General features: G+C 36.8%; 2 protein-coding genes across 2 annotated transcripts; both read left to right on the top strand.

Moving 5' to 3' along the window:
• The first annotated feature begins 12,716 nt into the window (after positions 1–12,716).
• Positions 12,717–13,700, top strand: LOC109259979 (olfactory receptor 56B1-like). The gene has a single exon (XM_019437975.2). The coding sequence runs from the start codon at positions 12,717–12,719 to the stop codon at positions 13,698–13,700; it is 984 nt and encodes a 327-aa protein (XP_019293520.2).
• A 6,664-nt stretch (positions 13,701–20,364) lies between these two features.
• LOC109259978 (olfactory receptor 56B1-like) lies at positions 20,365–21,348 on the top strand. Its single transcript, XM_019437974.2, has one exon. The coding sequence runs from the start codon at positions 20,365–20,367 to the stop codon at positions 21,346–21,348; it is 984 nt and encodes a 327-aa protein (XP_019293519.2).
• The last annotated feature ends 1,442 nt before the right edge of the window (positions 21,349–22,790 follow it).

The raw sequence follows: 22,790 nt of genomic DNA, 5'->3' as shown, positions 1-22,790 counted from the left end.
TGTACATGAACTTCAGCTCCTTCTAAGACGGATAGTAGAATTTCAAATATGAAGGGGGAAGTGAATTGCCTTTGAGATATCTTTTTCACATTGTATAAGCATCTGGAAACAACAACAACAAAAACATTCTAATTAGCTCCAAAATATTGACAAGAGCTGAATATATTGGAGGAGAAGTATTTTCTACCAAACCAAATGAATAAAAACTAGAATTTATGATTTATATCTCTCCCCGTAAATAAAAATTAACATGACAAAAACACACAACCAAGAAATAAGTGATTGGGGCATGAGTTACAGATCATGCTTGTTTATAGATAGCTGTACCTTGGGAACAATGTCTGTCTGACTGAACAAGTGTCATTCCAGTGTCTACAGAGGGAGGAATAGAATATACTTCAGATGAACAAAGCCAAATCAGTCTATGATGGCGCTTGGGATGGAATAGGGCAAGATGACCAGACTTCGATAAACAGAACCCAAAAGATACAGATAGATTTAGTAAGTCTAAAGATAAAAGCCTATTGGCAATTCTGGCTTTCAATGAAAAACATTTTTTCTATTCTAAGGTCATATTTGATGCTTTTATACACACTGAACATTAATACGCTCCTTGAAATTCCAAAGCTAAAATTTTAAATTATGAATAAACCATTTACTTTAAACAGAAAATGGCAAAGTCATTTTAGCTAGTTGCCATATGATTTAAGTGTAAATTTGAGAAACTCTCATTTTAAAACTTTCCTTTTGTATTAATAAACTGAGAAAGTGAATAATTGTTTTTATGGTTTGTGTTGTAAAGTCACCTTATCAAAGCTGGAAATGAAACAATATGACACAATTAGCTTAGTACACACTATCGAGCTTTTTATTTCCCCAGAGTGATCTTGACCTAAGAGTTTTGTTAGAATTCTCTTTTTCTGATCTTAATATATTCTCCCCAATTGTTTGGTATTCTGTTTACCTAAAATAAATGTGTGTGTGTGTGGCAGTTTTTAAACTTTTGTATATAGTTTTCATTCTGATATACTCTTTTGTACCACATATATAATATTAAAACTTAATTAGAATTATATTTAAATTAATGTGCAGTTTATATAATTTATATTTACTGACAAATCAATATATTTGTTCCACTTTTGTCATCTTACTGTTTCTTTGCACTTTCTTTGTATTTTCTTTACCTACTTTATCATTGGAATTCTTTATTCATTTATCTATTCTAATAATCTTGAGGAAGATGTCGTGTATTGCTTTTTCCTGTAATAGTTTTTTTATGCCTTCCAAGTAATAATATTTTGATGATAATTTACTAGTTATAAAATTCAAGTATAAAATGTCATTTATTTATTTATTTATTTATCCATCTATTAGTTATTTTTTTAATGTTTATGTATTTATTTTTAAGAGACAGAGAGTGTGGAAAGGGCAGAAAGAGAAGGAGAGAGAGAATCCCAAGCAGGCTCTACACTGCCCATGAGGGGCTCGATCTCATGAACCATGAGATCATGACCTGAGTCAAAATCGGGAGTAGGATGCTTAACTGAGTTACCCATGCACCCCAGTAATATCTGAATCTTTTAATTTATGTTTATTTATTTATTTCGAGACATGGAGAGAGGGACAGAGAGAATGAATGGAGGAGGGGCAGAGAGAGAGAGAGCGAGAGGGAGAGAGAGAATCCCAAGCAGGCTCCATGCTCAGTGCAGAGACTGATGGCGGGACTCGATCTCACAACCATGAGATCTTGACCTGAGCTGAATTCAAGAGTCACTCACTTAACCATTTGAGCCACCCAGTGCGCCTCCATCTATTATTTATTTTAAAAAATGTATTGAGTATCTTATATGTTCCATATGGTTTGCTAGACACTGGGGATGTAATTATAAATACAAAATGCCCTCAATATCAAGTTTCATTGAATTTTGGAAATTTCTACATTTATATTGATTTTTATAGTATCATGAGGTAAATAAAATGAAAGAATAATTCTTCAAACAAATCAATTCCTTACCTCTAATCATGGCTGCCTTTGTAACTACATTATTTAAAGATTATTTAGAGGGTGTGTCAGTATTATCACATCCAAGGGACATTTGAGTCTTTCCGAAGGTTTTCCTTGAAGAATGAATAGGAATTACCTACATTGGAGGGGGACCGGCAGGGAGCAACAAAAGGACAGAGGACCTTGTGTCCCAAAACCAAGGGTATCAGTGAGATGTGAGTAGGAAATAGCAAATAGCAACAAGAGGCAACACTGTCATTTTCGTTTCAATCCTTCAGAATCCTATTAATGCTTCGGGTCTAAGAGTACTTGTCCTTTTCTCTTAGAAGCTTCTCCTGAGATGAGCCTGAATACCCACGTGCTCCTATGCCACCAAGTATAACTTTAAAATTGCAACGACATGAGAAGAGGCCCTTGAAGACCATGCTCATCACATGTCCAACTTGTGTTTCCTTGCTATTCCAATCATGTTATCTTTGGCAAATCTCATCTGTCCTCTCTTGGCATCATACATGATGCAGAATTTCCATGTGACTATTTCCCCTATTTGATGATCTTAAAATAGTCAAATTTTTTTGATGGAGGGTAGAATTAACATTTCCTCTGATGGCACATAGAAGAGAATTTGTTTAGTGGCAAACTCGGTTGCTTTCCATGGCATTTACTTTTGAAAACATGCCAAAATTGCAGTCTGAAAGAATATACAAATATAGGTATTGAGTACTTGAAATGTTGTAGTATGTTTTACCATACTATCTCCTTCATTTTCTCAACAATGTATTTCATTTTGTTCTTGATAAATTATAATATACAGGTACAATTTCACAATTGCAGTTTGAGGAATCCTAACAACCTGGAATTCACATACCTGTTGACTATATATGGAAAAAGAATATTCACAGCACTTCACAAGAGCTCTCTACATTCGCCATATGTGCAGGTGGTTGTAGATTATTTATTCTCATTGTTATCTAGAATTTCATTGTGGGGTTTTATTTACCCATTCTAGCAATAATGGGCATTCAGGCATTTTCCAGTTTTAGATTACTAATATATTACAATTATGCTACAAAGAACATTCTTATGGATGTGTTTTCATAAAACTATGTATGCATTTTTGTTAGGAATGGACCTGATGGTCATACATATATTCGTCATTAGCAGACAGGCCAAAAATAATTTAAATCTACACTCCTACTCACAGTTGTTCCATGTTTTCACCAATGCTTGGTATTATTAGTCTTTTTTCATCTCAGTGATTTAGTTTGATATGTATTGCTATGTCATGAGAGACTCAATTTCCATTCATTTTCCTAATGACTAGAGAAGTTGGTGCCTATTTACATGTTTAGTGGCACCTTTTTGCTCCTCTTTTGTGAAAAGTGTAAGTAATCTGTCCCATCCCACCCCATTTATTATTATTGTAGAAGTTGAAGACCGTGTTAAGCAATGATGAGAAGACAAAGACAGTTAACAGAGGGTAAATTTGAGTGTGATAGATTTCAAAGTGTTTGCAGAGACTCTTATACCCTGAATTAAAAAGAACACAGCTGGGGTGCCTGGGTGGCTCAAGTAGTTCAGCGTCCAACTCCTGATTTTGGCTAAAGTCATGATCTCACAGTTTGTGAGTTTGAGCCTGACATTGGGCTCTGTGCTGACAGTGCAGACCTTGCTTGAGATCCTTTCTCTCTCCCTCTCTCTGTGTTCCTCCCTGCTTGTGTTCTTTCTCTCAAAATAAATGAATAAACTTTAAAAAATATTAAAAAAAAAAAAAAAAGAACATAGCCGAGGAGTAATTTTGGCCTTGAAAATGGAATTGCAAAACTCAATAGTCATTTAATGCTCAGCAAGACAGGTATCTTATACTAAGGACTTGTTCTTGGTCTGGAAAACCTGGGATTCTGAAAAATGGGATGTGGATTCTGGATGGATGCCCATTGAGGATTTGGCTCTGCGTATCTCTGAATCGTTAAAGAGTTTGGTCTACCCCTTTATTTGTAAGAGCTAGTGCTACCTTAATGTGGGAAGGTGAATGAAGACACCTCAATGAAGATGTGTGTCTCCTGGTACGGTTATTACCCTCTCACGGTTTCCAAGCTGGTAACTAAGGTTAAATCTCGTTGTGACTATACTATGAGTGAGTTGCAAGGGAAAGATAGTACGTCTTAACAGGAGTCAAGATATTGGAATTTAAGGGTGTTTGATCGAGGAAACCAGAACATAAGACACGAGAGCATAGGAAAAGGGGCATCTGGATAGCTCATTCGGTTAAGGATCTGGCTCTTGATTTGGGCTCAGGTCATGATCTCACAGTTCATTTATTTGTTTATTTTTTAATTAAATTCAAGTTAGTTAGCATACAGCACAGTCTTGGCTTCCAAAGTAGAACCCAGCGATTCATCACTTACATATAACACCCAGTGCTCATCCCAACAAGTGCGCTCCTTAATACCCATCACCCATTTAGCCCATCCCCTACCCACTTCCCCTCTAGTAACCCTCAGTTTGTTCTCTGTATTTAAGAGTCTCTGATGGTTTGCTCCCTCTCTGTTTTTATCTTATTTGTCCTTCCCTTCCCCTGTGTTCATCTGTTTTGTTTCTTAAATTCCATATATGAGTAAATTCATATGATATTTGTCTTTCTCTGACTGATTTATTTGGCTAGCATAAATACCCTGGTTCCATCCATGTTGTTCCAAATGGCAATATTTCATTCTTTTTCATCGCTGAGTAGTATACCACCTCATCTTTACCCATTCATCAGTTGATGGACATTTGGTCTATTTCCATTAATTTTCTATTGTTGATAGGGGTGCTATAAACATTGGGGTGCATATGCCCCTTCGAATCAGCATTTTTGTATTCTACTAAATACATAGTAGTGCAATTGCTGGGCTGTAGGGTAGTTCTACTTTTAATTTTTTGAGAAACCTCTATGCTGTTTTCCACAGTGGCTGCACCAGTTTGCATTTCCACCAGCAGTGCAAAAGGGTTCTCCTTTCTCCACATCTTTACCAACATCTGTTGTTTCCTGAGTTGTTCATTTTAGCCATTCTGACAGCTGTGAAGTGGTATCTTTGTGGTTTCGATTTGTATTTCCCTGATGAGGAGTGATGTTGAGCATCTTTTCATGTGTCTGTTGGTCATATGGATGTCTTCTTTAGAAAAGTGCCTATTCATCTCTTCTGCCTATTTCTTCACTGGATTATTTGTTTTATGGGTGCTGAGTTTCATAAGTTCATTACAGACATTGGATACAAACCCTTTATCCAATATGTCAGTTGCAAATATTTTCTTTCATCCCATTCTTTGCCTTTAGTTTCATTGAATGATGTTTTATTCAATCATAATAACCTTAGTTTGGAATGATTAATTATATAATATTAGATGAAAATATCAGTATATGTTGCAGTACATTATCATCATTTTTGTTAAAACATATATAATACATGCATATCAACACATTTACATATATGTAATTCTAAAATCAGGATAAAAATATAACAGATTCCTTCTGAATTGGAGAACTATAAGTGCTTTTTGATCTCCGTTCTTTTTTCTCAGGTTTTTAATGTATGTCGGTATTACTTTTTTTCCTATTTTAAACAGATAAAAAATTAAAATCAGTAATTTTTCAAAAAATTATTGCTATCATCATGATTATTTCAGGGTTTTATATTGATCTATTTTTTTTCCTAACTTAATATATACGTGAAATAAGTGTAAACTTTTGTTCCCCGTATTTTTTAGATTGCCATAATTGTCGTCTTTTCTTCTCTTAAAATCTACTCTTGAAACCAATATTACACTATGTGTTAACTAACTAGAGTTTAAATAAAATCTTGAAACAAAAATAAAACTAAACTAGGGACCATGTTTACATCTTTCTTAGCATAGCTTAGAGAGTAGAAAGTTTTAAATAAATAGCCATCAAATGGAAAGATGAAATAATACACGAATAAAAGAAGAAATTAGAAAAAAGAATTTGTGTGTGAATGAGAAAAAAACTTCTCTGCTTAAGTGCTTTTGATCTATTTTTCCATTGGACAGGGGAGAAAAAGGAAACATAAATGTGTGCTGAATATCGAGTCCTAGTTTTAATTAAAAATAACTTGTGTTTGGGGCGCCTGGGTGGTTCAGTTGGCTAAGCTTTGACTTCAGCTCAGGTGATTATTTCACAGTTCATGAGTTAGAGCCCTGCGTTGGGCTCTGGGCTGACAGATCAGAGCCTGGAGCCTGCTTCAGATTCTGTCTCCCACTCTCTGACCCTCCCCCACTTGTGCTCTGTCTCCCTCTCTGGCAAGAATAAACATTAAAAAATAAATTAAAAAAATAACTTGGGTTCAATTTCATTCTCTACTTTCCTGTACATATATGCTAACACACAAACACACACATATGAAATTATCCACTTATTTATGTATAACTATTTGGGCACTAAGAATGGATAGTTATAGCTGTTTTTCTTCCTCCCGCAGAGGTTTAGCTTGATCCCCACACCAACACTTGTGTCTCCAATACTCTGACATGGTCCCTTGGGACACATGACACACATTTTCCTTTAAAGTCTTGGTTCAATAGTACAGATATCAAGGAAGTTGAAGATTGGCTGCTACACATGCACAGTCATTCTAGGATTGTGATTTTTTTAACAAGATCCTAAATACCTGGACTAGACTGCATTCAGCCCACTGTTTTGCTATCCAGGAACTAAGGTATTTAAGACATACAAAAGAGGGGCTAGTGACAGAATTTTCTTTTTCTTTCTTTCTTTGTTTCTTTGTTTCTTTCCTTTTTTTTTCAATAGGCAGTAAGATAAGGCAGAGAAGGGTTTGGGTATATATCAATTGCTTATTATTTTTCCAGAAATAAATCTTCAATTTCATTCACATAATTTGAATGCAGAAATATTGTGTGGATCTGAGTGTTTTTATTAAATACGTGTTTTTCCAAATATGGCATTAAAATTCAGTACAACTATTGTGATTATGATCATCTATGTTACATCTCTATCTAAATAGGAATCTTTATGTCAGTGGTCGTGGAAGTTGGACATGAATCACTCTCATGACAAGGAGAAATGGAAGAACAGTTAGAAAATAGTTCTCCACCATTAGATCAATGACCCGATCACTCCGGCTTCTTACCTGTCCTGCCCCTGTTCCTCAAAATCAGAGTGCAATTTTCCTTTATTATTTTCTAGAGAGACTGAGCTATGGCTTTACTTCATTGTTTTTGGGTAGCAAAAAGCACATGGGTGTGCCTTTGCCACACCCTCATAGGCAAAGAAAAACATGGATGTAAAGAATTAAAGATGGTCTCGCGGAAAAACAAATTTTCTTACCTAGGGTTGAACAATCAGACAGCAGGTGATATCAAAACTGCATTTTGTAAGTTTGGTGATAGTCATGTGTTAATATTACTATTCCAGTAACCCTGTCTACAGGCCAGCATAATATAAGTCAAATGTCCTTGTGGAAGAAATTGAATTCTGATGCATCAAAAATTTTTTAAATTTGTTTTGAGAAAAGAAAACTGCTTAAATTTGTAGTTAATACTTAGTTCTTTAACTTAGATCTTGGAGAGTTTTGCAAATATGTTGAAGTTGGGACCCAAATTATTGTGTAAGCATAAAGCCAGTTTTAGTGACTAAAGCTATGCAGATAAAAAGGAAATTGAGGAGTGTAAAGAGAATGTTTAGCATTTTTTATAAAATACATCCTTCCAAAGAGTGCGTTTGTAATCCCAGAAAAATATTTTTAGTTTTCAATTTAGTGGTACTTATGAGTTTTTAAAATATTTATTTATTTTGAGGGACAGAGAGAGAGAGAGAGAGAGAGAGAGAGAGAGAGAGAGAGGCAGGGAGAGAAAATCCCAACCAGCCTCCATGCTGTGAGCAATCAGCCATCAGTGCAGACCCTCTCTCCCAGCCTGACCTCAGGACTGAGGGTTTAGGACTTGAGCTGATATCAAAGGTTGGACGCTCTACCTACTGAGCCAGCCAGATAGACCTAGTGGTACTTATGTTTTTCTTGTTTTCTCTACCTGCCTCTTATACACAGATATATAGTTAAAATGCAATAAATGTAAGGAAATACACTTGGATAAAAAAACATAGTAACTTTTTCTCCAACCCAAGCAGTTCTTTCTGGGTAGAAATCAAGACACTGAACTAGTATCGTTCACTCTTGTTATGAGACTCTAACTTCAAAGGCTGTAATATTGCATTGTGCACCTGCTATTTATAATACAAGTATAGTAACCAATGACTGAACATCACAGTTCAATCATTCAAGAGAGATTGTCCAATGTAATAAAATGGGATAGAGGGAGAAAAGAATAGTGATCCTTATAGACTAGTTTATACTCAATTTTAATAAGTTATTCAAAGATAATTTTATAAATCTTTTTTTGATTACAAGTGTAACTGTGTGTGTATAATTTGTTTTAAATTTATATTTTTCTTGGGGCATCTGGGTGACTCAAGTGGTTAAGTGTCTGAATTTGGCTCAGGTCGTGATCTCATGGTACCTGGTTTTGAGCCTGGTGTTGGGCTCTGTGCTGACAGCTCAGAGCCTGGAGCCTGCTTCAGATTCTGTGTCTCCCTCTCTCTCTGCCGCTCCCCTACTCACACTCTGTCTCACTCTCTCTCAAAAAGAAATAAACATTAAAAAATTAAATTTATATTTTTCTTAATGACATATGTGTAACAAAACTTAGAGTATATAATGTTACCTATAAATATAAATTATGAATTTACTAAGTCTAAAGATAAAAGCTTCTTGGCAGTTCTGTTCTTCAGAGAAACATTTTTTTTAATTGCAAAGGTCGTATTTGTGGTTTTTATACAAATGAAAATTAATACATTCCTTGAAATTCCAAAGCTAAAATTTAAAATGATGAACAAAACATTTCTCTTAAACAGAAAATTGAAAGTCACTTTAACAAGCTGGCATATGATTTAAGTGTAAATTTGAGAAGCCCTCATTTTAAAACTTTCCCTTTGTATTAATAAACTGAGAAAGTGAATTTAATTGTTTTTATGGTGTGGGTTGTAAAGAAACCTTATCAAACCTGGAAACGGAATAATCTGATACAATTAACTTTAATTACACACTGTCAAGATTTCTATTTTCCCTAAGTGATATTGACCAACATGTTTTGCTTTGAATTCTCTTTTCCTGACATTAATTTATTCTCCCCAATTCTTTGGTATCTTGTTTACCTAAAAAGAATACAGATTTTAAACTTTTGTGTATAGCTTTCATTCTGATACACTTTTTTGGTAATGCATATATAAGTTTTAAAGTTAATTAGAGTTATAATTAAATTAATGGGTAGTTCAAATAATTTATATTTACTAACAAACCAATATGTCTCTTCCACTTTTGTCATCTTTTTTTTTCTTTGCACATTCTTTGTATTTCCTTTATTTCCATAGTTATCATGGGAATGCTTTGTTTATTTGTCTTTCCTAATAGTCTTCAGTAAGTTGTTCTTTATTGCTTTTCCTATAGTAGTTACTTTTATGCCTTCCAAGTAATAATATTTAGATTATAGTTACTAATTATAAAATTCAAGTGTAAATGTTATTTGTGTATTTATTTGTGCAGTCATTTATCCATCTATTATTCATTTTTTAAATGTGTATTAGTTTCTAAGAGAGAGAGAAAGAGAGAGAGTGCACAAGTGGGGGATGAGTAGAGAGAGAGAATCCCGAGCAAGCTCTGCACTGTCAACACAGATCCCAACACAGGGCTCGATCTCATGAACCATGAGATCATAACCTGAGTCGAAATCAAGAGTAGGATGCTTAACCAACTGAGCCACCCAGGCATCCCAGTAATATCTTAATCATTTTTTAATGTTTATTTATTTATTTTGAGGATGGAGAGAGAGAAAGAGGGAGAGAGAGAGAGAGAAAGAATGATGGGGTAGGGACAAAGAAAAGGGACAGAGAGAATCTCAAGCAGGCTCCAGGTAGGAAACCTTTCCCAGTGAAAAACTGCCATTGCCAGGACTTCAGACTATGAGTCTCTGCCCCTGACCACAGTTAAGTACTAAAACCTTGGCATGCTCACACTGGCAAAACCCCAGAGCATCCAATGGAGCATCCCTTTTTAAAAAAAAAACAATTTATTTTTAAACTTATTTATTTATTATGAGAGAGACAGAGATATCTTGTTGGGGGGTGGGGTGGGGCGGGGGCAGAGAGAGAGGAAGTGAGAGAATCTCAAGCAGGATATATGCTGCCAGCACAGAACCCAATTGGGGGGGGTTTGAACTCATGAAACCATGAGATCATGACCTGAGCTGAAACCAAGAGTCAGATGCTTAACCGACCGAGCCATCCTGGTACCCCTTTTTTTAAAAAATGTTTTTAAGTTTATTCCAATGGCTCATCCTTAATCTTTTCTTATGTTGTTTTGGCAATATTTTGTACAAGGGATTTACTCTTTTCTCTGTCCTAGGAGGAAATAAAGGCTTGGAGAAGCTTTTCAAAGGGATTAGGGCTAGAATTAGAGAAGATAGGGTTTGTGTGGTGATTTAGAAGTGACCTCATTTTTAAAACAGCTGCTAGATTGTCTTCAGGATGAATATATTAACTGTCTTACGTAGCAGGGTCACACTCCATGTCTTGCCAACCTTTAAGTGCTAAAATGGAAAACACTTATTTCTTTTCTGTGAACTCAAATCTGCTCCTTCTCTTAACGGTATCACACTAATATCAACGAAGAGAAAACATCAAAGATACAAGGCTGTGTCTTTGATATGATGATATATAATAATAAGTGAGTATTTGACAAAAATACCAGACCCCATACAGTCAAGTGGGTCACACACGTCCAAGTTCTCGAGATGGAGCTGTGAAGTTGAACTCCTCAGGAGTTCTGACCTAAAAGTCCAGAGTCAAACTAGTTTCACCTCCAAGCCTCTTTGTGTCTGTTTGGTTAAAATCTGCTGCGAATACGTACAGATAATTTTCGTGTTCACCAAATTACATTACCGTTAAAGAAGGATGATTTCCCCATAATTAGGCGGTACATGTTTATCTAAACAGGAGGCAAGACATTTCTGAAAAAAAAAATGCATCTAGTTGTTAACATGAACCTTCTTTGGTTGGTGATAATATGAGAGAATTTTAATATTTCTTCAGATTTGTTTTTCTATATTTAAAAGTAATTATATCAAAAATAAATCCATAACTGCCTTATGTGCTAGAAGGAATTTAAACTATTTGAAAGAAAGGGTGAGGGCATGGATCATTCTAAGCAAGAGAATACCAGTTTTAGGAATTTCAGATGGCTGAGCAAAGGAAGGAAGCATGAGGCACGAGTGAGCAGGTAAGACTCAGAAGCAGCAACACTCAGGAGACGGGCTGCATGATGAAGTAAGAGGAAGAAACCACAGGAGAAGGGAGCAATTGCTGGCCAAAAGAAAAGGCTGGTTTGTTATTTTCAGGCTTGGCTGGTTGGGATCCTGAATAGAATAAAAAGTACATGAAAAACACCAGCGGGAAGAAAGATGAGTCTAGTTTCGACCATGATGAATCTGAATATACAATGACAGTTTCTTCAATATATGGGCAAGTAATTCTTGTTTGTTAATAAAATCAAAATTATCATACTACCTGTGTCTAATTCCTGTATTTATATGCCTTTGTAGATTCTCTAGGACTAAACTAGAAACAAATTTCTAAGATTTGTCTCTATTAAGTCACTCTTTAAATCAACAAATTCAGTCATGATCACTTAATTTTTCAAGCTAGTCTTTTGTGATCTTCTTAGAAGTCGATATAAAGTCGAATATTAAAAAAAGTTATTTCTGTTCTAATTTGCATCACACTTATGTTTGAAAATCCTTAAAGTCTGTGATATAAAATTTGTGGAGGCTATATAAAACCTTAATGGACATCTATAACAACTAGGAATGGTGAAACTACAATATTTCATCTTCGATAATTCTGCATTTAAAAAGTCTCCTTGTTGTCAGTTAATAAAAATCTGAAGCAGTATTGAGACATTATGAAGAAAACACACATCCACTTGATTCCACAAAATTTCTGAAGAGATGAAGACAGTTCAAAAGAAAAAAACTAGAATATTATTCATGTGATGGTCCCATTTTCTTTTCTTTTTCTTTTCTTTTCTTTTCTTTTCTTTTCTTTTCTTTTCTTTTCTTTTCTCTTCTCTTCTCTTCTCTTCTTTTCTTTTCTTTTCTTTTCTCTTTCCTTTTCTTTTCCTTTCCTTTCCTTCCTTTTCTTTTTTTTTCTTTTCTTCTCTTTTCTTTAATTTTATTTAAATCCAGATTAGTTAACATAGTGTAATTATGGTTTCATGAGTAGAATTTAGTTATTCATTACTTACATATAACCTCCAGTGCTCATCCCAACAGTGCCCTCCTTAATGCTGTGATGGTCCTGAATTGAAAGAAATAAGGATAAGGCAAATAGAGATTTGAGATGCATGCTGAATTGTCCCTCAATAGTCAGCCGTGATAATTGCTCCTTATAAGTTTAATTTCTACTATAAAAATCCCGGAACTTCATGGTACTTTATCTTAAATTACAGTAAGGGATGTACAACAGAGTTCAGTGGTTACATCACCAACTATGCTATGTGGAGATAGGTTAAAAATAATGTTTGATGATAATATGGCTCAAAGAAAGCAACGTTGAAACCCATCTTTTTTTTTTTTCTCTTAGGAAACAATGTCTGCATCTCTGAAAGGCTCTAATAGCTCCAAGTTCCAGGTGTCTGAGTTCATCCTGATGGGACTCCCAGGCATTCACAGCTGGCAACACTGGCTCTCCTTACCATTGGCACTACTCTACCTCTCAGCAATTGGTGCTAATATCCTCATCCTCGTCACCATCTGCCAGGACCCTGCTCTTCAGCAGCCTATGTACTCTTTCCTAGGCATCCTCTCTGTGGTGGACATGGGCCTGGCCACCACCATCATGCCCAAGATCCTGGCCATCTTCTGGTTTGATGCCAAGGTCATCAGCCTTCCTGAGTGTTTTGCTCAGATCTATGCCATTCACTGCTTTGTGGGCATGGAGTCTGGTATCTTCCTCTGCATGGCTTTTGATAGATACATAGCTATTTGTCACCCTCTTCACTACCCATCAATCGTCACCAAGGCCTTAATCTTAAGAGCTACTGTGTTCATGGTACTAAGAAATGGCCTGTTTGTCATTCCAGTGCCAGTGCTAGCAGCCCAGCGTAATTATTGTTCCAGGAATGAGATTGAGCATTGCCTGTGCTCTAACCTTGGGGTCACCAGCCTGGCTTGTGATGACAGGAGGCCAAACAGCATCTGCCAATTGGTTCTGGCATGGCTTGGAATGGGGAGTGACCTAGGTCTTATAATATTGTCATACACTTTGATTCTGCGCTCTGTACTTAAACTGAATTCTGCTGAAGCTGCCTCCAAAGCTCTGAGCACTTGTAGCTCCCATCTGATCCTTATCCTCTTCTTCTACACTGTTGTTGTAGTGATTTCAGTAACTCATCTGGCAGAAACTAAGGCCCCTTTGGTTCCAGTTCTACTCAATGTGCTGCACAACATCATCCCCCCTTCCCTCAACCCTATGGTTTATGCACTTAGGACTAAAGAACTTAGGGCAGGCTTCCAAAAGGTGTTTTGTTTGAGTTTAGAAAAGAAAACAAGGCACCAGAGACCTTCTCCATGATGTACATGAACTTCAGCTCCTTCTAAGATGGATAGTAGAATTTCAAATATGAAGGGGGAAGTGAATTGCCTTTGAGATATCTTTTTCACATTGTAAAAGCATCTGGAAACAATAACAACAAAAACATTCCAATTAGCTCCAAAATATTGACAAAGCTGAATATATTGGAGGAGAAGTATTTTCTACCAAACCAAATGGAATACAAACTAGAATTTATGATTTATATCTCTCCCTGCAAATAAAAATTAACATGACAAAAACACACAACCAAAGAAATAAGTGATTGGGACATGAGTTACAGATCATGCTTGTTTGTAGATAGCTGTACCTTGGGAACAATGTCTGTCTGACTGAACAAGTGTCATTCCAGTGTCTACAGAGGGAGGAATAGAAAATACTTCAGATGAACAAAGCCAAATCAGTCTATGATGGCGCTTGAGATGGAATAAGGCAAGATGACCAGACTTCGATAAACAGAACCCAAAAGATACAGATAGATTTAGTAAGTCTAAAGATAAAAGCCTATTGGCAATTCTGGCTTTCAATGAAAAACATTTTTTCTATTCTAAGGTCATATTTGATGCTTTTACACACACTGAACATTAATACGCTCCTTGAAATTCCAAAGCTAAAATTTTAAATTATGAATAAACCATTTACTTTAAACAGAAAATGGCAAAGTCATTTTAGCTAGTTGCCATATGATTTAAGTGTAAATTTGAGAAACTCTCATTTTAAAACTTTCCTTTTGTATTAATAAACTGAGAAAGTGAATAATTGTTTTTATGGTTTGTGTTGTAAAGACACCTTATCAAAGCTGGAAATGAAACAGTATGACACAATTAGCTTAGTACACACTATCGAGCTTTTTATTTCCCCAGAGTGATCTTGACCTAAGAGTTTTGTTAGAATTCTCTTTTTCTGATCTTAATATATTCTCCCCAATTGTTTGGTATTCTGTTTACCTAAAATAAATGTGTGTGTGTGTGTGTGTGTGGCAGTTTTTAAACTTTTGTATATAGTTTTCATTCTGATATACTCTTTTGTACCACATATATAATATTAAAACTTAATTAGAATTATACTTAAATTAATGTGCAGTTTATATAATTTATATTTACTGACAAATCAATATATTTGTTCCACTTTTGTCATCTTACTGTTTCTTTGCACTTTCTTTGTATTTTCTTTACCTACTTTATCATTGGAATTCTTTTTTTTTAATTTGTTTTTTAATATATGAAATTTACTGTCAAATTGGTTTCCATGCAACACCCAGTGCTCATCCCAAAAGGTGCCCTCCTCAATACCCATCACCCACCCTGCCCTCCCTCCCACCCCCCATCAACCCTCAGTTTGTTCTCAGTTTTTAACAGTCTCTTATGCTTTGGCTCTCTCCCACTCTAATCTCTTTTTTTTTTTTTCCTTCCCTCTCCCATGGGTTTCTGTTACGTTTCTCAGGATCCACATAAGAGTGAAACCATATGGTATCTATCTTTCTCTGTATGGCTTATTTCACTTAGCATCACACTCTCCAGTTCCATCCACGTTGCTACAAAAGTCCACATTTCATTCTTTCTCATTGCCACGTAGTATTCCATTGTGTATATAAACCACAATTTCTTTATCCATTCATCAGTTGATGGACATTTAGGCTCTTTCCATACTTTGGCTATTGTTGAGAGTGCTGCTATAAACATTGGGGTACAAGTGCCCCTATGCATCAGTACTCCTGTATCCCTTGGATAAATTCCTAGCAGTGCTATTGCTGGGTCATAGGGTAGGTCTATTTTTAATTTTATGAGGAACCTCCACACTGCTTTCCAGAGCGGCTGCACCCATTTGCAATCCCACCAACAGTGCAAGAGGGTTCCCTTTTCTCCACATCCTCTCCAGCATCTATAGACTCCTGATTTGTTCATTTTGGCCACTCTGACTGGCGTGAGGTGATATCTGAGTGTGGTTTTGATTTGTATTTCCCTGATAAGGAGCGACGTTGAACATCTTTTCATGTGCCTGTTGGCCATCGGATGTCTTCTTTAGAGAAGTGTCTATTCATGTTTTCTGCCCATTTCTTCACTGGGTTATTTGTTTTTCGGGTGTGGAGTTTGATGAGCTCTTTGTAGATTTTGGATACTAGCCCTTTGTCCGATGTGTCATTTGCAAATATCTTTTCCCATTCCGTTGGTTGCCTTTTAGTTTTGTTGGTTGTTTCCTTTGCTGTAGAGAAGCTTTTTATCTTCATAAGGTCCCAGTAATTCACTTTTGCTTTTAATTCCCTTGCCTTTGGGGATGTGTCGAGTAAGAGATTGCTACGGCTGAGGTCAGAGAGGTCTTTTCCTGCTTTCTCCTCTAAGGTTTTGATGGTTTCCTGTCTCACATTCAGGTCCTTTATCCATTTTGAGTTTATTTTTGTGAATGGTGTGAGAAAGTGGTCTAGTTTCAACCTTCTGCATGTTGCTGTCCAGTTCTCCCAGCACCATTTGTTAAAGAGACTGTCTTTTTTCCATTGGATGTTCTTTCCTGCTTTGTCAAAGATGAGTTGGCCATACGTTTGTGGGTCTAGTTCTGGGGTTTCTATTCTATTCCATTGGTCTATGTGTCTGTTTTTATGCCAATACCATGCTGTCTTGATGATGGCAGCTTTGTAGTAGAGGCTAAAGTCTGGGATTGTGATGCCTCCTGCTTTGGTCTTCTTCTTCAAAATTACTTTGGCTATTCGGGGCCTTTTGTGGTTCCATATGAATTTTAGGATTGTTTGTTCTAGTTTCGAGAAGAATGCTGGTGCAATTTTGATTGGGATTGCATTGAATGTGTAGATAGCTTTGGGTTGTATTGACATTTTGACAATATTTATTCTTCCAATCCATGAGCAGGGAATGTCTTTCCATTTCTTTATATCTTCTGCAATTACCTGCATAAGCTTTCTATAGTTTTCAGCATACAGATCTTTTACATCTTTGTTAGATTTATTCCTAGGTATTTTATGCTTCTTGGTGCAATTGTGAATGGGATCAGTTTCTTTATTGGTCTTTCTGTTGCTTTATTGTTAGTGTATAAGAATGCAACTGATTTCTGTACATTGATTTTGTATCCTGCAACTTTGCTGAATTCATGTATCAGTTCTAGCAGACTTTTGGTGGAGTCTATCGGATTTTCCATGTATAATATCATGTCATCTGCAAAAAGCGAAAGCTTGACTTCATCTTTGCCAATTTGGATGCCTTTGATTTCCTTTTGTTGTCTGATTGCTGACGCTAGAACTTCCAGCACTATGTTAAACAACAGCGTTGAGAGTGGGCATCCCTGTCGTGTTCCTGATCTCTGGGAAAAAGCTCTCAGTTTTTCCCCGTTGAGGATGATGTTAGCTGTGGGCTTTTCATAAATGGCTTTTATGATCTTTAAGTATGTTCCTTCTATCCTGACTTTCTCAAGGGTTTTTATTAAGAAAGGGTGCTGGATTTTGTCTAAGGCCTTTTCTGCATCGATTGACAGGATCATATGGTTCTTCTCTTTTTTTTTGTTAATGTGATGTATCACGTTGATCGATTTGCGAATGTTGAACCAGCCCTGTATCCCAGGAATGAATCCCACTTGATCATGGTGAATAATTCTTTTTATATGTCGTTGAATTCGATTTGTTAGTATCTTATTGAGAATTTTTGCATCCATATTCATCAGGGATATTGGCCTGTAGTTCTCTTTTTTTACTGGGTCTCTGTCTGGTTTAGGAATCAAAGTAATACTGGCTTCATAGAATGAGTCTGGAAGTTTTCCTTCCCTTTCTATTTCTTGGAATAGCTTGAGAAGGATAGGTATTATCTCTGCTTTAAACGTCTGGGAGAACTCCCCTGGGAAGCCATCTGGTCCTGGACTCTTATTTGTTGGGAGATTTTTGATAACCGATTCAATTTCTTCGCTGGTTATGGGTCTGTTCAAGCTTTCTATTTCCTCCTGATTGAGTTTTGGAAGAGTGTGGGTGTTTAGGAATTTGTCCATTTCTTCCAGGTTGTCCAATTTGTTGGCATATAATTTTTCATAGTATTCCCTGATAATTGTTTGTATCTCTGAGGGATTGGTTGTAATAATTCCATTTTCATTCATGATTTTATCTATTTGGGTCATCTCCCTTTTCTTTTTGAGAAGCCTGGCTAGAGGCTTGTCAATTTTGTTTATTTTTTCAAAAAACCAACTCTTGGTTTCGTTGATCTGCTCTACCGTTTTTTTTAGATTCTATATTGTTTATTTCTGCTCTGATCTTTATTATTTCTCTTCTTCTGCTGGGTTTAGGCTGCCTTTGCTGTTCTGCTTCTATTTCCTTTAGGTGTGCTGTTAGATTTTGTATTTGGGATTTTTCTTGTTTCTTGAGATAGGCCTGGATTGCAATGTATTTTCCTCTCAGGACTGCCTTCGCTGCGTCCCAAAGCGTTTGGATTGTCGTATTTTCATTTTTGTTTGTTTCCATATATTTTTTAATGTCTTCTCTAATTGCCTGGTTGACCCACTCATTCTTTAGTAGGGTGTTCTTTAACCTCCACGCTTTTGGAGGTTTTCCATACTTTTTCCTGTGGTTGATTTCAAGCTTCATAGCATTGTGGTCTGAAAGTATGCATGGTATAATTTCAATTCTTGTAAACTTATGAAGGGCTGTTTTGTGACCCAGTATATGATCTATCTTGGAGGCTGTTCCATATGCACTCGAGAAGAAAGTATATTCTGTTGCTTTGGGATGCAGAGTTCTAAATATATCTGTCAAGTCCATCTGATCCAATGTATCATTCAGGACCCTTGTTTCTTTATTGACTGTGTGTCTAGATGATCTATCCATTTCTGTAAGTGGGGTGTTATAGTCCCCTGCAATTGCCACATTCTTATCAATAAGGTTGCTTATGTTTATGAATAATTGTTTTATATATTTGGGGGCTCCGGTATTCGGCACATAGACATTTATAATTGTTAGCTCTTCCTGATGGATAGGCCCTGTGATTATTATATAATGCCCTTCTTCATCTCTTGTTACAGCCTTTAATTTAAAGTCTAGTTTGTCTGATATAAGTATGGCTACTCCAGCTTTCTTTTGGCTTCCAGTAGCATGATAAATAGTTCTCCATCCCCTCACTCTCAATCTAAAGGTGTCCTCAGATCTAAAATGAGTCTCTTGTAGACAGCAAATAGATGGGTCTTGTTTTTTTATCCATTCTGATACCCTATGTCTTTTGGTTGGCACATTTAATCCATTTAAATTCAGTGTTATTATAGAAAGATACGGGTTTAGAGTCATTGTGATGTCTGTATGTTTTATGCTTGTAGTGATGTCTCTGGTACTTTGTCTCACAGGTTCCCCCTTAGGATCTCTTGTAGGGCTGGTTTAGTGGTGACAAATTCCTTCAGTTTTTGTTTGTTTGGGAAGACCTTTATCTCTCCTTCTATTCTAAATGACAGACTTGCTGGATAAAGGATTCTCGGCTGCATATTTTTTCTGTTTAGCACACTGAAGATATCGTGCCAAGCCTTTCTGGCCTGCCAAGTTTCAAAAGAGAGATCAGTCACGAGTCTTATAGGTCTCCCTTTATATGTGAGGGCATGTTTATCCCTTGCTGCTTTCAGAATTTTCTCTTTATCCTTGTATTTTGCCAGTTTCACTATGATATGTCGTGCAGAAGATCGATTCAAGTTACGTCTGAAGGGAGTTCTCTGTGCCTCTTGGATTTCAATGCCTTTTTCCTTCCCCAGTTCAGGGAAGTTCTCAGCTATAATTTCTTCAAGTACCCCTTCAGCACCTTTCCCTCTCTCTTCCTCCTCTGGGATACCAATTATGCGTATATTATTTCTTTTTAGTGTATCACTTAGTTCTCTAATTTTCCTCTCATACTCCTGGATTTTTTTATCTCTCTTTCTCTCAGCTTCCTCTTTTTCCATAACTTTATCTTCTAGTTCACCTATTCTCTCCTCTGCCTCTTCAATCCGAGCTGTCGTCGTTTCCATTTTGTTTTGCATTTCGTTTAAAGCGCTTTTCAGCTCCTCGTGACTGTTCCTTAGTCCCTTGATCTCTGTGGCAAGAGATTCTCTGCTGTCCTGTAGACAGTTCTGTAGTCCTGAAGACAGTTCAAAAGAAAAAAAACTAGAATCTTATTTATGTGATGGTCCCATTTTCTTTTCTTTTTTTTTCTTTTCTCTTTCTTTTCCTTTTCCTTTCCTTTCCTTCCTTTTCTTTTCTTTTTTCTTTTCTTCTCTTTTCTTTTAATTTTATTTAAATCCAGATTAGTTAACATAGTGTAATTATGGTTTCATGAGTAGAATTTAGTTATTCATTACTTACATATAACCTCCAGTGCTCATCCCAACAAGTGCCCTCCTTAATGCTGTGATGGTCCCGAATTGAAATAAATAAGGATAAGGCAAATAGAGATTTGAGATGCATGCTGAATTGTCCCTCAATAGTCAACCGTGATAATTGCTCCTTATAAGTTTTGATTCTACTATAAAACCCCCAGAACTTCATAGTACTTTATCTTTAATTATAGTAAGGGATGTACAACAGAGTTCATTTGGTTACAGCACCAACTATGCTACGTGGAGATAGGTTAAAAATAATGTTTGATGATAATATGGCTCCAAGAAAGCAACGTTGAAACCCATCTTTTTTTTTTCCTCTTAGGAAACAATGTCTGCATCTCTGAAAGGCTCTAATAGCTCCAAGTTCCAGGTGTCTGAGTTCATCCTGATGGGACTCCCAGGCATTCACAGCTGGCAACACTGGCTCTCCTTACCATTGGCACTACTCTACCTCTCAGCAATTGGTGCTAATATCCTCATCCTCGTCACCATCTGCCAGGACCCTGCTCTTCAGCAGCCTATGTACTCTTTCCTAGGCATCCTCTCTGTGGTGGACATGGGCCTGGCCACCACCATCATGCCCAAGATCCTGGCCATCTTCTGGTTTGATGCCAAGGTCATCAGCCTTCCTGAGTGTTTTGCTCAGATCTATGCCATTCACTGCTTTGTGAGCATGGAGTCTGGTATCTTCCTCTGCATGGCTTTTGATAGATACATAGCTATTTGTCACCCTCTTCGCTACCCATCAATTGTCACCAAGGCCTTAATCTTAAGAGCTACTGTGCTCATGGTACTAAGAAACAGTTTGTTTTCCCTTCCAGTGCCAGTGCTAGCAGCCCAGCGTAATTATTGTTCCAGGAATGAGATTGAGCACTGCCTGTGCTCTAACCTTGGGGTCACCAGCCTGGCTTGTGATGACAGGAGGCCAAACAGCATCTGCCAATTGGTTCTGGCATGGCTTGTAATGGGGAGTGACCTAGGTCTTATAATATTGTCATACACTTTGATTCTGCGCTCTGTACTTAAACTGAATTCTGCTGAAGCTGCCTCCAAAGCTCTGAGCACTTGTAGCTCCCATCTGATCCTTATCCTATTCTTCTACACTGTTGTTGTAGTGATTTCAGCAACTCATCTGGCAGAAACTAAGGCCCCTTTGGTTCCAGTTCTACTCAATGTGCTGCACAACATCATCCCCCCTTCCCTCAACCCTATGGTTTATGCACTTAGGACTAAAGAACTTAGGGCAGGCTTCCAAAAGGTGTTTTGTTTGAGCTTAGAAAAGAAAACAAGGCACCAGAGACCTTCTCCATGATGTACATGAACTTCAGCTAATTTCAAATATGATGGGAAAAGTCAATGCCTTTGAGATGTCTTTTTCACATTGTAAAACCATCTGAAAACAACAACAAGAACAAAAAAATATTCACAGTAGCTCCAAAATATTGATAAGAGCTGGATAAATTTGAGAATAGGAAAGACTTTCTACCAAAACAATCAAATGGAATAAAAACTAGAATATAATATTTATATCTCTCTCCTAAATTAAAATGTAATATAATAACAAAAGCACACTCACACACAACCAAAGAAATAAGTGATCTATAACTTGAGCTATAGATCATGTTTGTTTATTGATAACCATTCCTTAGGAGCAACGTCTGTCTGTGTGAACAAGTGTCATTCCAATAATGTGCCTGCAGAGGGAGGAATAGAAAATACTTCAGATGAGCAAAGCCCAATCAGTCTATGATGCGGCTTGGGATAGAACAGGGCCATATGACGAAACCTGGGTAAACATAACTCAAAGGATACAGATGAGTAGGCAGATATGAAGAGGAGAGAGAGAGAGACAGACAGAGACAGAGACAGAGAGAGAATGAGAGACAGAGAGAGTGAGAGAAAGAGAAATATAGATGCACAAAAGAATCTATCTTTTGTTCCATTTGCCTTTCCAGATCTCTATCCACCCTTTCTGCAGTGTTTTATACCCTAAAGGTCTTAAGCTCATATACTGTGTAACCTGGGCTCCTTTTTTCCCAGCACCAGTTTAGGTTGTACCAATGGGAATCACTGGCAGGAGATTCGAGTGCAAGAAGAGAGTTTCAGTTATTTATTCTTCTCCTAGCCCACTTTGACATTGGGGTTCTGGCTGGATGTGCCAATGAAGCATTCGCCACGTAGCCCATCTGCAATAGCTATAGCTTGTATGGTTTTACCCAAGAATATTTTTAAAATCTTCTCTCCCTTATGTTGGACAAGAACACAATCAAGTCATTATGTTGGTCTCCACTATTTTTTTCAACATCCATTTTTGTTTCCTTCACCTCAACTACAAGCCAGTTAATGGCAACTTCATTTAATTCTCCTGAGACTCTCATTTGTGTGTACCTTTTGTCTCTTGCTGAGACTCTGAATGACTCATGAGCTTTACTTAAACCACCACCACATCTACTGCAACTACTCCTCTGCCATGACTAATAGGATGTAGGCAGCATGAGGAGGTGAGAAGCAGATCTACAGATAGAAATAAAGAAGTCTGTAAGGCAACAGGCAGGTGCAGGATATTTATCCCAGTGAAAAACCTTTCCCTGGAAATATTCTTCTCTTTTCCATGATGCTAAAACCAATGAAGAGCAAAAATAAGGCTTACTTTAATATGTTATGAATCTCGTTATGATCTGGACTTGTTTCCACTGATCCTATGATTAGAGTATCATTAAGTAGCTGGCATATTTTATGGATTATCTCATAAAA

This window comes from Panthera pardus, unplaced genomic scaffold (genome assembly GCF_024362965.1).
Source record: "Panthera pardus isolate Hobbes unplaced genomic scaffold, ASM2436296v1 HiC_scaffold_12, whole genome shotgun sequence".
NCBI classification, from domain to species: domain Eukaryota; kingdom Metazoa; phylum Chordata; class Mammalia; order Carnivora; family Felidae; genus Panthera; species Panthera pardus.
The sequence above is the reverse complement of the archived record's forward strand: the minus strand, read 5'-3'. Positions and strand labels throughout refer to the sequence as shown.